Below are 14931 nucleotides of genomic sequence, written 5' to 3'. Positions count from 1 at the left end.
ACATACCGTGTGGATATCAAGTGTTCCACAGGCTGTTTCGATGTCGAGGGTGATGAGGTCTGTGCTGCGCCCTTTGACATTCCAGCTGCGGGCTAGCCGGCCGTTGATAAATAGGCTTGCATTTCGGGAACAGTCTTGCATTCCTTCCTGCATTTCTGGCTGTATCCCTGGCTGCATTCCTGCATCCTTGGCTGCATTCCGGCTCTCCTGCAACAGTTCTGCATTCTTGGAGCATTGCTCCATCCCTGGCTGCATTCCTGCATTCCTGGAGCAGGAGCAAATCTTGCATTCCAGCAACAGTGTTGCATTCCTGCGGTCCCGCATTCCTGGCAACATCCCTGGAGCAATCTTGCACTTCCTGGCTCCATTCCTGCAATCGCGAGTAGGAACCCCATTGTCGGCACACGGACGAGACGGGCGTCTTGGTGTGCTGGCGACGGGAAGCACTTGTTCTTTGTGACGCGGCTCGGGGGCGTGCGCGCTCTCATGGCCGACAGAAAGAGACGCGAACGGGGGACTTGTCGTCGTGGTCGGTTATCAACAGCGTTGAGACAGGACAAGTGTCAGAGCATTGACGGTGACTTTCTTCGCATGACCTCCCAGGTTCGACGCATTCCAGACAAGAAGGACTCCGCCGGACGAGCTTCGTCCGCTGATCAAGAGGGGCAGCGTTGACGTGGGCGGCCGGGTCACGTGTCGGGCGTACATGGCGGAAGTGGTCGCGATGGGTGGCCGGCTCGACGGGCTGGTCAACAACGCGGGCATCGGGCTGAAGGATGGCCCTGTCGCGTCCGACGACAAAAGCAAGAGGACTTTATGGACGGAGAAGATTTTCGAGAGGCAGAAGAATCGCGCAAACTGAATACCTCGTCAGAATTTGCAGCCCCAAAAGCACATTGGCTTGGACGCATGCACCGAACACACTCCATTGAAAACACATTGCCCGTGCACAGGCAGCCGAGTAGACCGACGAGCTTGCAGACGCCAGCCGGGCGCGGGTGTTGGGGGGTACGATGTCGCGGAGCACAGAGAGGCGGTCAAACCAGGTCACGACCTGCATTGAGGGAGTCTCATGCAAAACTCGGAGTCTCGGTCCTCGTCGTTGCCTACATGGCCAACACAGCTCTGAGACGTTTCGTCGATCTGACCCCAGGCGCATCGCACTCTTTTCCTCGATATGGCGAGGCCGAGAATCAAATCCTGGCCAGGCGACATGGAAGTCGCCGTCGTGAAACCAGGACTGATCACGCAGCCAGGCAGTGTCCTCAGTTGGCTGAAAGCCACTCTTCTATGTTTCTTGGCTTCGTTGCCTTGCGTGAGCGTCGTGCACGTCTCGGCTGCCATGCTGTATCAGGTGGTCAATGGATTTGGGAAGGATCCCTTGCAGAATCAAGACTTGTTCAGCATTGCTCAACCCTTGAGTGGGCGCAACATGGTTTGGTAATGCCGAAAAGCGAGTCAAGTGGCTCGGGATCGGGTGTTCTGTGCTCTTGTCGGCGGACGAATTTGGCTTTGTCGGCGGACAGACGCTCAATGGCGAGAAAGACGCGCTGTATAAGCCTGACCTGTACAAGCATTTGCAATCCGGGGAGGGGATGAGCGCCAGACGTGCGAAGAGGCCAAGATGACGGACCTGGCGTCCAACGAGATCAACAAGGGCCTCGCCGAGTCCGACCACATCGAGTGGCCCGCGACTCTCGTGCTCGTCGCCATCATCGTGTACGTGGCCTGTTTCTCGTCGGTCGTGGCCACGATTGCGTGGATCGGCACGGAGCTGATCCTCCTTGATGCTCGAGCTCTTGGGACTGTACAACCAATATCGCTCTGCCAATCATCCGCGGACGCCGAGAGCGTCGGTCACCGTCAACTCCTTGTGAACGTCTGGATATTCAAGCAAGTCGCTATGACGATCTTCACATTCCGGTGCTGGAACTTGTGTTTCCCCAAGAGACTCGAGGAGCATTGTCGGTCGTGCCAGATTCGTTCCGAAATCTCGGTCATGTTGGACGCGTGCTGGTGAAACTTCAAATTGGGATTCGGCGTCAATGGATCAGCCACGTTCAGTACACAGGCAAATCGTCAGAGCAGATTCCTCAGGATTTATGACACGAACGAGTGGTCCTTTGCCATTCCTGGCAACAGTCTGGCATTGCTGGAGCAGTCCTACACTCATACGCCCATGGCGCATTCCTGAAGCAGTCCAGCATTCCTCGTTTCATTTCTGAAGGCGTCTTGCATTCCTGCATTCCGGAAGCATTTCTGGTGCAATCCTGCATTCCTGAGACAATCTTGCACTCCGAATTCAGAAATGAAACGCTGGCAACATTCCTACATCCGTGCATCGGTCATGCATTCCTGCAACAATTCTGCGGTTTTGCATTCGTGATAAACAGTCTTGTATCCTTGCATTCCTCCAACAATCCCACATTCTTGGAGCAGTCTTGCATTCCCGGGGCAATCCTGCGCTCCAGCAATCTTCCCGCAATCTTGCCTTTCAGCAGTCTTGCATTTCTGCATTCCTGAAGTCCTGCAATCTTGCATTGATGCAGCAATCTTACATTGCCGGAGTAACCCGCATCCTTGGAACAGGCTTTCATTCCTGCCTGCACCACTAGCTGCATTCCTTCATTTCTGCAGGAGTCCTGCATTCAGCAACCTTCTATTCACGCAGGCTGACTGACAACTTTCTTCTCAGCTCGGCATGGTGGTATTCACTGTCGGAATCTTCATCCTTTTCCAGCTACGTTGATGGGCTCCGCAAGCGCACAGGTGGAGTTGAGCTATCGTGGCGACTGGGGACGGAGGTACTCATTGCAAGAGACACTATTGATATGACAAAGAGCGGTCGAAACATCCAGCCATGTCGCTATCCCTGTTTCACAGGTCTTCAGCAGGAATGCCGTGCGTGGCGTGACCGACGTAGCCAGGAGAGGTAAACCAGCGCTGGGGACAGGCAACTCAGTCTGTTTTGCAGATACAAATATCAGCTTGTCGGACGCGGAGAGCAAGATCTCGACTGACGCTGTAGTACCCCAGGGTGCTACCATGCCACTTCCTCGAGTATCAGCAGCCGTGTTGTCGCGGGCCACATTCAAGGCCACATTCAACACTCCGAATACAAGCTCGAGTGCTCCTGGCGCTGGGAACTGAACCCGGAATCTGCTCAAGTCAGCGACACGATCACAGAAGACAACGACGCCTGTCATCCAAGGCCACTGGACGAACCGTCTGGCCTCGCCTCCCTGCGGATACCCAAAGAGTTCTTTTGAGGCAATGCATGCATCAAGTCTGGTTGACGACATGGACGGGTTGAGCACGCCCCGGTCAGCCTTGAGCTTGACACCGTCAACTTCCAGCTCGATGGTCGTTTTTGGGGAGCTCCCCCCACAGCATCTCAAGTCCTTCGTCTTTTCCTTTCTCTTCAACAGCGCGGCTCAGCACAGAGCAACTCCGTCTGCGACAGCAATCAGTCCCCATGGTCGGACATGGGCTGCATCTTCTCACATAAGAAGCCCCCGACGACTGGAACCCCAGTAGCCGACGGTCAAGAGGTGGTCCTGCACTTCCGTGACTTTGATTCGTTCGCCATGCAGAGCATCGTCGCCGTCCCGAGCGAGCTGGCCGAATGCGGGAGGCTACACCACAGGTTCCCCGTCTCACCGTTCCAGGCATACCGTCACTGCGTCCTGGCGCGAGCGTGTCCGAACCTGTCAATATCGAAGGTGAGGAAGAGTGGGAAGTGCAAGAAGTGTTGCGAGAACGTCGCGGGCACGGCCGAACCGAGTTCCACGTTCGCTGGACGGGATTCGGAGAGGCAGACGAGACGACTCAATCCAGCCAGCGACAGACCTGAAACACGCTCTCCCAGGCACACCGTGCAGTGGGTCGTGCTCTTTCGATCGCAGTTCACCGGAATGCCGCATAGCATGCTCTGGCGTGATGACGCCCATCCACCCACCCATCCACAGCGGGTTTGCTCCGGCTCAAGGAGACCGGCATATTCCATGTCTTCAGCGACACGCTGGAGCAGATAGGTTGATCCATTGGAAGAAACCGACAGAGCCATCGTGGTCATGTCTTTGCCTCTCACAGACTTGAGAATACGACCGAGGTGAAATCTTTGGACAATTGTCAGCATCCAGTTTCCGTCGCTCGCGAACTCCCCCTTCGTCTCCGGCATAAGCGGGCTCGATTTCCATGTGCTCTGGTCCTTTCGTCGACAAAAGGTTCTTTTTCTTCATACAATAATGACGGGACGTGAACAGGCGGAGGACGAAGAAGAGGCCAGGCGGCTCGATAACCTCACCTCAACCTTACCTTCGTCGATCGCATCGAAGAACTCTTCATCGTCTCAAGGTTCTGAGTCAGAGAGATTCGTGAGTTGCGCAATAATTGGACATGGTCCATCGATTCTTGTTGGAGCATGGAGTCCGTTTCGTGCGCTTACGCTCGTCCTCCGATTCGGCGATAGACTTCTCAAGATCTTGGTGCTCATGAGCAATCTTGGGCATACTTTCTTCCCACACCTTCCGGGCATCTGCATTCCGATCGAGCCGGTAATGCCAATAAGCGTCGCGATCTCGAGTAATCATGAGTGATCCGCAACCAAGCCATTGAGACTGTTCACGGCTGTTTGATCGGTGAGAAGAGCCTGTGCGATATCTGGTTCGGAGGGAGTCGTGTCTGCCTGAGATCGTGCCAGCGTCCAGTTGCAGCGTGGCGGACTGTGCGGTGATATTGAATACGTCTTGCCATCCCGGCTGGTGGACTTCACAACTGCGAGCGTCGTCCCCGTCGGCATCCTCTTCAGCGTCGATATCGACAACGACGTTGGGAGGCACCCTTGACCAACTGCACGCTCCGTCTGCCATGGCAGTCCCAGGTGACATCCCTCCTCTCGTCCTTGCCCATGTTCGAGCTCCCTGAGCCGTTCAGGGCTCGGATACACGAGGCGGGAGAGAAACCTCCTCGACCCACCCCCTCTCCCCCTTGTTTTCAAAGTCTACCGGCCATCTAGGCACTTCCTGCATGTCCCCCCAGCCTGTCCTATAGCTCCCCATCCTCGTTCCCAGCGTTCTGCACACGTCCTCCCACGGTAAGGGGGCGAAACCCGTCCGGGTGCCCGCCGGGGGGGGCCTCGGGACGACAAAACACACTCCCACGCCCGCACCACATCCCGGAGAGCTATTTAGCGCATAGTTCCGTGTACTTTGAGTCACGCCCGTCATGTCAGGGCATCTTAGACCGTCACCACGTGCCAATTGGCCGAAATATACCCCGGTGGAAGGGGGGACCACCCGGGCGACAAATCTCGCTCCCACACCCGCACCACGCCCCGGAGCGCAGTATTTCGTATGGCCCTGTGCGTTTTGCGACACGCCGGTCGTGATGGCGCTATTCCGGAGTCAAAATTCGGTGGATAGGTTTTGGCCCCCACGCCGGCGAGGTGGCGAAAATATCAACTTCGTCAATTCGCGTCCGATTCGTATTCTGATAGTTGTCCGACGGAGCGACAGAATGGGAGAGCTCAGTGATATACTCGATTTTCGCGTCCGAGGCGTGGTTGGTGGACAATCGCGTCGTCGCGCCGTGGCCGGATTTGCCAGTGTCGACGGCTCTGGAGCATCGGTATGTGAGCTGGGCGCTTCGTAAATATACTCAGGAGATTGCTCTCAGCGTGGCCAAGGAGCTCGGTACGGTTGAGTTCTTTATATCAGCACGGGCAATAGTCAGGATGCGAAAAACGTTTTTTTTTGGCGGCCGATTTGTCCTGGCGCTGAAAGCGATACTGTCCGCGTAATTTTGTGTCTTCTTCCGTCTGATATATACACTGAAGATCGTCTTCTCCTTCTCTACCTATCCCCAAGTCAAGAAGTCGTAGGCAGTATTGGTTGTGATTTTGGATGGGGGTCGAGCTCGGGGTGTGTCGGATCAGCACAAAACGAGAGCCTTTTCGGTAAATTTTGAGCTCAGAAGCCGTCCCTTTCGACATTTCCGACTGTCCCGACGTCAAGGCCACCGTTATATTGCTGGCTTAAGTACGAAATCGCGCTGTAATATCTCGGTGGACTGGTGGCTCGGAGGAATACGCAGCAAAAGTCGACTTTTCTGGCTCATTTGGCGGTCTTGGCGTGTCCAAAAGCCCGTTCCTTGCCCGAACGAGACGCACTCTTGTGGCGTGCGGTAGTATACGACTCAGGAAGGTCCTGGCAGTATAAGCAGCCCACACGGCACAGCGCTGGGGAAAAGTCGTGAAATGCGTCGATGGAACGACGTTGGACGAACACGTGATCGGCGGCAGAACATCGGAGCGCCGACGACACTTCAGAACGTAACGGAGGAGATCTGCTCTGACAGTCTGTCAGCAAACGAGGGCAAAGGGAGTCCATGGAATGTGTTGCGAATGCACCGTGTGAGACTGGAATGGATCCTGGGACGACCGACCCTGTCGTCCTTGTGCTTGTTCACGTCCTGGTTCTTATCTTTATCCTTGTCCATATCTTGTTCTTGTTCGTGTTTTTGTTCTTGTCGTCGTGTCCATTGCTGGCTGGCTGGCTGGCTGGCTGGCTCGGTCGGTGACTCGCTCGTCCAGGGTTCCAGAAGGGCTAATCCCAGACGAAAGACAGAGAGATTTGCGGCGGGGAGAGAGAGAAAGGACGGAATCCGACTCTGGCTCGGCATTCCTGCAGGCAGCATACGACCAAATGAGCAAACGAGCAAGCAAGGGCGATGGATGAGAAGAGATAAAGAGGAACAGAGCAAGTCTAAACTCGGACTCACGCAGGAAGCAAGCAAGCACGCAAGCGATCGAGAGGGAGACAACGGAGAGAGAAAAGACCGACTCAGACTCCGACTTCGACTTCGACTGCTGCGACAGGCAACCAATAGCAAGCAAGCAAGCAAGCAAGCGAGGAGCAAGCAAGACAGATAAATCGAGAAAGAGAAAAGGAGAAAGAAAGGCAGAGAAAAGAGAGGATCAGACTCCGACTCCTGCAGGCAACGGACAAGTAATCTGACAAGCAAACAAGCAAGGCAAACAGACAGGTAGCGAGGTGATAGATGATGAGATGAGAGAGAGAGACAGAGAGAGAGCGAGTAATCACCGGCGCCTAGAACGTGACGGCGACACCGGCGTGGCCGTCAGATAGTAGGCGTTGGGGCCAGGGAAGATGTGCGGTTCACCATATCCATGGAAAAGGCTAATACCGCAAACCTGGATCTTAAGGTTAGCCAGAAGTCAACGCAAGAGGAGGGCTCAATGTTATGACATGCTCAGGGACAACAAGGTCATTTACTTTGGATAACCTCTACTTGGCTCGAAACTTTCCCTCGTCTCCTCAGGCTTCTTTCCAGGTGCGTCACAGTCGCTAAGGCTCTTTCATGACGCACAAGGAAACATGCAGGACTTTTGCTCCCTCCAAATCACCAAGTTTGACCAAGTTTCCAGGTCTGAGTGGTCGTTGCCGACCTCTCTGAGCCAGTTTCCCAAGGCCTCACTGAGCCATTCAATCGGTAGTAGCGACAGGGTGTGGATACAAAGAGCGAGATCCTGGCATCGTTCATCTCCATGATGGCATAGAGCTGGTGTGGAGAAAAATCCTTCAACGGATTGGTATGGTGTGCCGAAACTGGTCTTATTGCTTTGAACGTGTCAAATGCTTCAAGGAAGACGTCTGGATATGTGCCACTGACGACATGAATGCCGCGACCGCGCACATATCCGTGCAAAGCGTCGACTGTCTGCATCAGTATGACTTCTCAGAAGACCGAGCCCAGGTCCGTGATGTCACTTTTGACCTCTTTGGTGAATTTGAACGGGATGATTTGACGATGAGGCCGCCTTGCTCCTCCAGTTCCTGGACATCTGCGAGCTCCTTTGCCTCAAATTTGAAAACATCGCCATATGACCCTTCACCGAGCTTGGTGCATAACACCCAGTGGGCGACAGAATTCCGTCCCCAGTGAGGTAGGTAATCCAGGCAGAATAATCTCAATAGTGAGGGCGGAATTCTGTCACTCCCTGGGTGCATACGTACTTCTTCCCGATGCTGCGACCAAGTTCCCTGAAGTCTTTAACTCTTTTTGTCCAACGAGTGAGAGCAGTGGATCGAGTTGCTGAATTGGAGCCAGGCGAGGTTCTGTAAGTGGTGGTCAATTCTCTGAGACTTGGTTACTAGAGGCGAGGAAAACATACCGCCATTTTCGTCGATGTAGCGGCTTTCTGACGTCGTCGAGGGCGGTGGTGGTGTTCAACTGGTCTTTCCTCAAGCGGAAGAATAGGTTCAGGTGAAGGCTCCACGGCCATCTCTCTAACGTCGTCTGAAAAGGTCAGTTTCTCCATCTTGTCAACGAAGCCGTCCCCTCCCCCGGTAAGAATGTGTACCGTTCGATCCACATAAAGGCTGAAAGGCATTAGAAACAGATGAAGAATGGTGATAGGGAAGGAGCCCAGTATGAAACGTACCAACTCGAGAAGCTCGTCGATGACCTGCGGGGACCGGACTGGCCACCGCCTTCATCCCTTTCTCCCCTTCCTCTCTTTCTGTCTTTCTCCCACCATATTCTCATCCAGGGAGCCTGCCGAAGCCGACAAGGGATAATGGCCAAGCGGCCGCAATGATCAATGGCATGACCAGAGTTTCGACAAACCACGGAACAAAGCCGCAGAATGGTCGGACGACGCCGAGCTGAGTGGCTGCGACGAAGTGTTCATGTTGATATATATATTTACAGCGTCATGATCATGATGAGATCAGTCTGCCGCGTGGTCGAGCATGCGATTGGAGGATGAATAGGGTGGAGTGATTGGCGTCTTCCATCCCTTCTGGCAGAATAACTGTGGTAATGCTCGAAGCTCTCCAGACTATGCGCTCAACTGAGCTGGGGGATTGTTGGATGGAGTTGTAGAAGACGTGGCTGCCCTCGTCGTTGTTTTTGGAGTGTTTGGTACGGTGCGAGATGATGCTGTTTCGAACACTCTGACGGCGCAATGTGGTTGGGCTGGATTTTGAAGTAGCAGTTCTCGAGAACTTGCCGTCTGGGGTCAACGCCCCTCGAAGTCCCGTTGATTTTTGGTGGCGGAACGTCTGCGGCGCCTGCATCACGTTAGCTCTAGGTCTCGTGGCTGTAGTAGAGGTGCCTCACAGCATTGTCCACTTCTTGCCACCACCTCCGCTGTTCCACCTGCCGAAATGCCCGCGTAAGACTGTCCCCGACGCACTGATGCTCGATCAGACCTGCTCCAGCATACTTGATTGCCATTTTCCAGAGGTATGTGCGTGGGCCAGAGCGAGCTTTCATGGCTATGGAAAGAAAAAAAGTAAGCGTTCAATGCCGTCGGCGCCAGGGGTGTCGACTTACCTGGAATTTCCATCGATCATTCAAGCATGCTAGGCAGCCACGTCAACGTCCGCTCCTTCTTGACCTTCCTCAGCGCACTGGCAAAGTTCTTCTTCATCTAGTCTTGTCGTTCTCGCCCACGTTACGCATGAATATCGAACGTGAGGAGCTCACACGGCAGCCGGTGAATGTCGCAGCCGAAGAAAAGCCGACAGACAAAGCCATCATGCTGTTGAGAATGAGAGCTGTCTCTAAGGACCAGCTTGTGCCAACTGTGTCTTTTCGTCTCTTGTGCCAGTACCGCGCATATAACCGAGGTCGATGAAATATGCACTGGTCAACGGGCAGATCGCGCTCGTCGCTCAAGACGAGTCCGGGTACATCCAGGTAGCAATCTCTCACAAGAACGGTGGGTGAAAAGCTGCTCATTCTGTTCCACCGTACGCAATGGGATGGGTGGAGACTTGGTGTCCTGTTTCCACGGCTCTGCCGCGACCACGACCTCGGAAAACAAAAGGCAGTCTTGCAGCGACCGTGCCAAAGGCCCGATCACCGCTTGAACGCTCTCCAGCCCAGGAAGCCCCGAAGCGCACCCTGTTGTTGGGAACCGACCGGCGCTGGGCTTCAGTGTGCAGATGTCTGTGCACGCTGTCGGGATACGGAGGCTGCCCGCGATGCTCTTTTCATCGAGTACCTGGACGTTGTTTTTACGGACATGTGGATATCTGGGTATTTCATCTTGCGACCATCCTGGATGCGGTGTTGACTTCGGGGTATGCCGTTCGGAGACAGAGGGTAGACAGGCCTCAGAGAACCAGTGAAAGTGTAGGGAGGAAAAGGATCGAAGTGGCCACTCTCTAGATCGATGTTAGACACAACCTCAGGAGGAATGAACTTTCAGAAGGGATTTGTACTCTTTGTCGTGAAGCAGTGAGAGGTCAGGCCCGTACCGGCCGTCACGATGCTCCGGGGCGCGATATGCAGAGCCACGATTGATACGCCGGGTGCCGAATGTCGATGCTCTGGGGAGATTGAATGGAAGAGCAACAGCGAAGCGAAAAGGAAAATGAGGCGCGTGGTCGATGAACTCAACGCTGCAAGGTGATGAGTGCGGCGCAGGTTGGTGGACAAACTTTTTTGGGGAGAAAGGGAAAGGGAAAAGTTGGAGTCGGTGCGGGGTAGCATTCGGTCCTCATGCGGACAGGCAGCAACTACGACAGCCTCATCTCAGATATAGCCTTATCTCAGATATCGCCTTCTCTTCCAGAGGTCGTCAGATTCATTCGTCAAACAACGGCAATTCATTGAGGAGAGTGGTACAAAACAAGGACGAGGAAACGACGTAACTTGACATCATGGACCCCCAGCAGGGTGTCATGGATGTGAATCAGCCACGCAACAAGAAGACGGCGGAAGACGACGAGGACGACGAGGACGACGAGGACGACGTGGACAGTGTCAAAGCCAAATCTCGGGACCTCGTTGGCGTCCCCTTGTCCATGGCCGCACTGGAACAATGCAGAGAGAGGTGGACTGCCGTTCAGCTCCTGCAACGCCTTCAACGATGTACCGATGATCAGATGTGGCAGGAAGTGGTCAGAGACTACGACGGGTACGAGTTCTTCAATTCGCAGCTCTCTGCATGGTACGATGACAAAACCATTATTCTTCAGATTCTCGATATCCTGGACCGACTGCCCCAGCGCACGAAAAATAAAATCGTGGATAGCAAGATTGACAAAACCATGGAGTCTTTAACCCATCATTCTGACGAGAGAATTGCGACCCATGCGTCGGCGCTACTGGGTGCGTGGTCGAAGCTCCAATTAGTGTACAGAATCCCCCTGAAGAAGCGGGACGACGCTTCCGCACCCGTCAAGACGGAGACCAAGCCATTTGAGCGGAGAGAACCTGCCCCGGGACGAAAAAGATCCAGATCGAGGTCGCCAACTCCGCCGAGAGAGCCTGCTTTGATGAGGGCGCCCACCGGCCCACGGGCACTCCAGCGACGGGGATCCTTCCGCTCACGTCCATTCATACCTTTCCATCGTAGGTCGAACAGCGGCCCAAGACACAACCGGCACTGATTACGATTCTGTCAACGGCCAGACCACATGGACGCGATCGACGACGAGGTGGATGACCCGTCTGCAGCTCTCACCACTACAACGCCAAGGCATATGAGCTGTTTGGTGCGGTCTTCGCAAGATGGGGAGACTCAAGGATACATGAATCATTTGTCATGCCGGAATGGTGCCACGGAGATTTTGGCAGGACTCCTGCAGAAGTATCTCGGTTCTTTGGGTACTTGGTGGTGAGATTCAACGCGAGAGAAATGCAATTAGTTCCTAAGCCCAAAATCCATATCCATCTATATATATATATTGCACGAGGATGCGATAGGTAGTTGGCATGCACGTGTGAGAACGCACAGGGGCCTGTCTCGCAGGCCGGTCGTTGAGAAGGGTTTTTCGGTCGAGGCACCGATTATACCACCACCATCACCACCACCATCACCACCAACAACAACAACAACAACAACAACAACAACAACAACAACCACAACAACAACAACAGCCCAAATGACCATGTGTTAGAGGTGTACGAAACCACAAACACCAACAACAACAACAACAACAACAACAACAACAACAACAGCCCAAATGACCATGTGTGATATGGTTACGTAACCACAAACACTTGGAAACGAAAAGCGATGGAGGATCGAACGTCTCAGTGCAAATGGTACTCTATTCCAGGTGATGCAGGCTCAGGTACTTGATCTGCCGCTGTTGTTTGTGGTGTTGGTTGTTGTTTTTCAAACCCAGTGCCCTCTGACGCGTGAAGATAAACCTTGTACAGGGTTGTGGCTGTACTAGCCACCACCGCCACTGCAGCCCATTACAATATATATCTCCTGTCAAGCAATCGAAGACTTCCCCCCAGAAACCAGTGTTCGCGAGACAACCCTTCTGAAATACTGCCCTTTCCGCAACCCATCGAGCAACTCATCCAGTCAGAGTTCGACATGGTGCCACTAACGTTCTGAACCGCTCGCTACAGCGGAAGAGGCACGCAAGGTTGCTGAGACTCGCATGCGCAAGCATTACGATAAGAAGAGGACATGTATATTCTTAAATATCGGTGATCAAGTTCTTGTTTCTGCTAGGAACATTCACACTCTCAGTGCTAGTGAAAAGCTCGCTGGAAGGGATTCGGAGAAGCAGACGATTCATGGCAGCCAGCGACAGACCTGAAACACGCACGCGAGGTAATCGCTGACGACAGAAGAAAAGGAGTGACAGGTTGAGCAAGGAGATTGTATTTGGCCCAAGGCCGCATACGGTTCGCATACAACGCCACAGCGTCTCGTTCATCATTTGGCCACAAGCCGCAGGCGTGTCAGACACGCTCTGTCCAAGGGCAATGCCACCACACGGAGAACACACAACAGCCACATAGGCGACACACCAGGGAGGCACACATAGACCGCGCTCTACTCCTCGTCCTCATCGTTGAGAGACTCACACACTGATTTCTGTACAAAGTTAGTGCGGGACGGACGAGAAGAGCAAGTGCCACTTACGAGGGCCGCACAAGCTTCGCCCATAAGCCGCAAGGCCTCACGGATGCCAGCAAAAATGTTGTCGGAGGGGACACCAGCACCGGAGGCACCAGCACCGGAGGCATCAGCACCGGACCCCCAGGCAAGATGGGCACGACCATCGAGGACACGCTGCTCTCTCTCAAGCATTTGATTGAGGGCGAGGATGCGGTTGGTCTCGGCCACGCGAGCCTCAGGAACCTACTGTGATCAGTATACGATAAGCTTGCGAGGACGCGTGCAACAGCACAGTACTCACAGGAGTGTACTTCTTGCGGGAGAGCCCACACCGTTCGCACTGGGCGCCCTGCCCGGAAGCGAAAGGGATTTCGCTTCGGAGGCGCTCGCCAACCAAATAGCCATGATTTTTGCGGAGCCATCGCAGACAAGGTTGGCAAGGCATAGTCTTCCGGGCCCGACGCCGAGCCTTCTTGGAGGCAGATTTGGGAGGAACTGAACGCGCGAGTCAGATGCGCGACGCGTGTAGGGAGAAGGAAAACACTCACGAGAGTCCCCGGGGCGACGAGGCGGCTGACCACCTGCACCTGAGGCGGTGCTGCCAGGAGCGAGATCGACCATGTCCATCTGCGAGGCAATTAGCGAGCGATCAACATGCGGCGCAGGCGACTGACCTTGGATATCTAAGTATATATGAAGAGCAAAGGAAGGAAGGAATAGAATGAGGAGGAGAAGATGTGGTTGAAATATTGGGGCACAAGAATATTGAGGCTATTCACCACAATACTATTGTCACGCAATCACACGATGGATGAGGACCTGGGGATGAGGACTGCTGACGAGGGCCTGCGCACTTGGGATGCTCAAGGATAACGTGTCCTTGATACCATCTTGGATGTGAAAATTCTCCTTTTGATGGGACATGACTGGAAGGTCAGCCGAGAGTGTGCCCTGAACCCCCATTGAGAAGGTTTAGCGCGCGACACTCCGACGCTTTGAGCCTGCGCGTTTCGTGCAAGAGATTTCATAGATGAGTCACTCAACCAATTCAATCACCTTTGGTTCACAGATTGGACATGCTTCACTGTCGAATATTTCACCATCTCCCTCCCACCGAACCGCGTGTCGCCCACCAAACCCATCTCCACGCTTTGATTGCTGAGAACGGGGCCCTCACACGCCCATCCTCTCATTATATTCGCGGACGCCTCTCATTCGATGTACCTGCGAAACAGAGTGGACAACATAACCGACCGTGCTCTCCTCGCTGAGATTGACGACCTCCGCAAGCCCATCGCCTTCAACGAGACAATCCTCCGGACGGTCCTCCCGAGTCTGCTTGACAATCCTGGGGACCGACGAACGAGGGAATCAGACACGCAACACAGAAAGAGCTCAGGAATTCGAATCACACTTCTGAAGGAGTGGCGAAAGAGAGTGGACAACATAACCGACCCTGCTCTCCTCGCTGCGATTGACGACCTCCGTTACGACATCTCTTTCGAAGAGACGGTCCTCCAGACGATCCTCCGGAGTTTGCTTGACAAACCTGGGACGGACGGACGAGAAGGTTAGACACACAACACAGAAAGAGCTAAGGTTACGTATATATTCGTGCTCTTCAACCTGCAACCTGCAGGGGAAGAAAATCCCTACCACGGTCTACCTCTCAAGAACCCGAATCACACTTCTGAAGGATTGAGCGACGAGAGCCCGCCAGTTGCCACTCACACAATACCCAACAGTGAGTCTTCATGCCATCTTCTGCCTCATCTAACTGCTAACCCTGCTCTTCTCGCAGTGACGACCTCCGTCACGATATCGCTTTCAGCGAGACAATCCTCCAAGTTTACTTGACAATCCTAGGGACAGAACCGCGGACGAGGAAATCAGACACGGAACACCGAAAGAGAAGGAGGTTGCACATATATACTCGCGCTCTACAACCTGCTCAGGAGGAGGATACCGCCACGGTCTGCCTTAGGAATTCAAATCGCACCTCTGAAGGATTGGATTGAGCGACGAGGGGC

General features: G+C 54.0%; 7 protein-coding genes across 7 annotated transcripts; 3 read left to right on the top strand and 4 right to left on the bottom strand.

Moving 5' to 3' along the window:
- Positions 1-537: 537 nt before the first annotated feature.
- On the bottom strand, positions 538-1344 carry AYL99_11620 (hypothetical protein; the record flags this gene model as incomplete). Its single annotated transcript, XM_018843126.1, has 2 exons — positions 538-858; positions 1111-1344. 2 exons carry the CDS (start codon positions 1342-1344, stop codon positions 538-540), a joined length of 555 nt encoding a protein of 184 aa, XP_018687453.1.
- A 280-nt stretch (positions 1345-1624) lies between these two features.
- Positions 1625-2020, top strand: AYL99_11619 (hypothetical protein; the record flags this gene model as incomplete). Its single annotated transcript, XM_018843125.1, has 1 exon — positions 1625-2020. The coding sequence occupies one exon, from the start codon at positions 1625-1627 to the stop codon at positions 2018-2020; it is 396 nt and encodes a 131-aa protein (XP_018687452.1).
- Positions 2021-3676: 1656 nt separating this feature from the next.
- On the bottom strand, positions 3677-4871 carry AYL99_11618 (hypothetical protein; the record flags this gene model as incomplete). Its single annotated transcript, XM_018843124.1, has 3 exons — positions 3677-4204; positions 4307-4350; positions 4448-4871. 3 exons carry the CDS (start codon positions 4869-4871, stop codon positions 3677-3679), a joined length of 996 nt encoding a protein of 331 aa, XP_018687451.1.
- Positions 4872-8741: 3870 nt separating this feature from the next.
- Positions 8742-9261, bottom strand: AYL99_11617 (hypothetical protein; the record flags this gene model as incomplete). Its single annotated transcript, XM_018843123.1, has 2 exons — positions 8742-9095; positions 9145-9261. The coding sequence occupies 2 exons, from the start codon at positions 9259-9261 to the stop codon at positions 8742-8744; spliced, it is 471 nt and encodes a 156-aa protein (XP_018687450.1).
- Positions 9262-10694: 1433 nt separating this feature from the next.
- AYL99_11616 (hypothetical protein) lies at positions 10695-11657 on the top strand (the record flags this gene model as incomplete). The annotated part of the gene is made up of 2 exons (XM_018843122.1): positions 10695-11388; positions 11449-11657. The coding sequence occupies 2 exons, from the start codon at positions 10695-10697 to the stop codon at positions 11655-11657; spliced, it is 903 nt and encodes a 300-aa protein (XP_018687449.1).
- Positions 11658-12835: 1178 nt separating this feature from the next.
- Positions 12836-13825, bottom strand: AYL99_11615 (hypothetical protein; the record flags this gene model as incomplete). The annotated part of the gene is made up of 5 exons (XM_018843121.1): positions 12836-12877; positions 12926-13144; positions 13203-13396; positions 13450-13528; positions 13706-13825. 5 exons carry the CDS (start codon positions 13823-13825, stop codon positions 12836-12838), a joined length of 654 nt encoding a protein of 217 aa, XP_018687448.1.
- A 294-nt stretch (positions 13826-14119) lies between these two features.
- On the top strand, positions 14120-14476 carry AYL99_11614 (hypothetical protein; the record flags this gene model as incomplete). The annotated part of the gene is made up of 1 exon (XM_018843120.1): positions 14120-14476. One exon carries the CDS (start codon positions 14120-14122, stop codon positions 14474-14476), a length of 357 nt encoding a protein of 118 aa, XP_018687447.1.
- Positions 14477-14931: the final 455 nt, after the last annotated feature.

This window comes from Fonsecaea erecta (assembly GCF_001651985.1).
Source record: "Fonsecaea erecta strain CBS 125763 chromosome Unknown Scaff15, whole genome shotgun sequence".
Lineage (NCBI taxonomy): Eukaryota > Fungi > Ascomycota > Eurotiomycetes > Chaetothyriales > Herpotrichiellaceae > Fonsecaea > Fonsecaea erecta.
The sequence above is the reverse complement of the archived record's forward strand: the minus strand, read 5'-3'. Positions and strand labels throughout refer to the sequence as shown.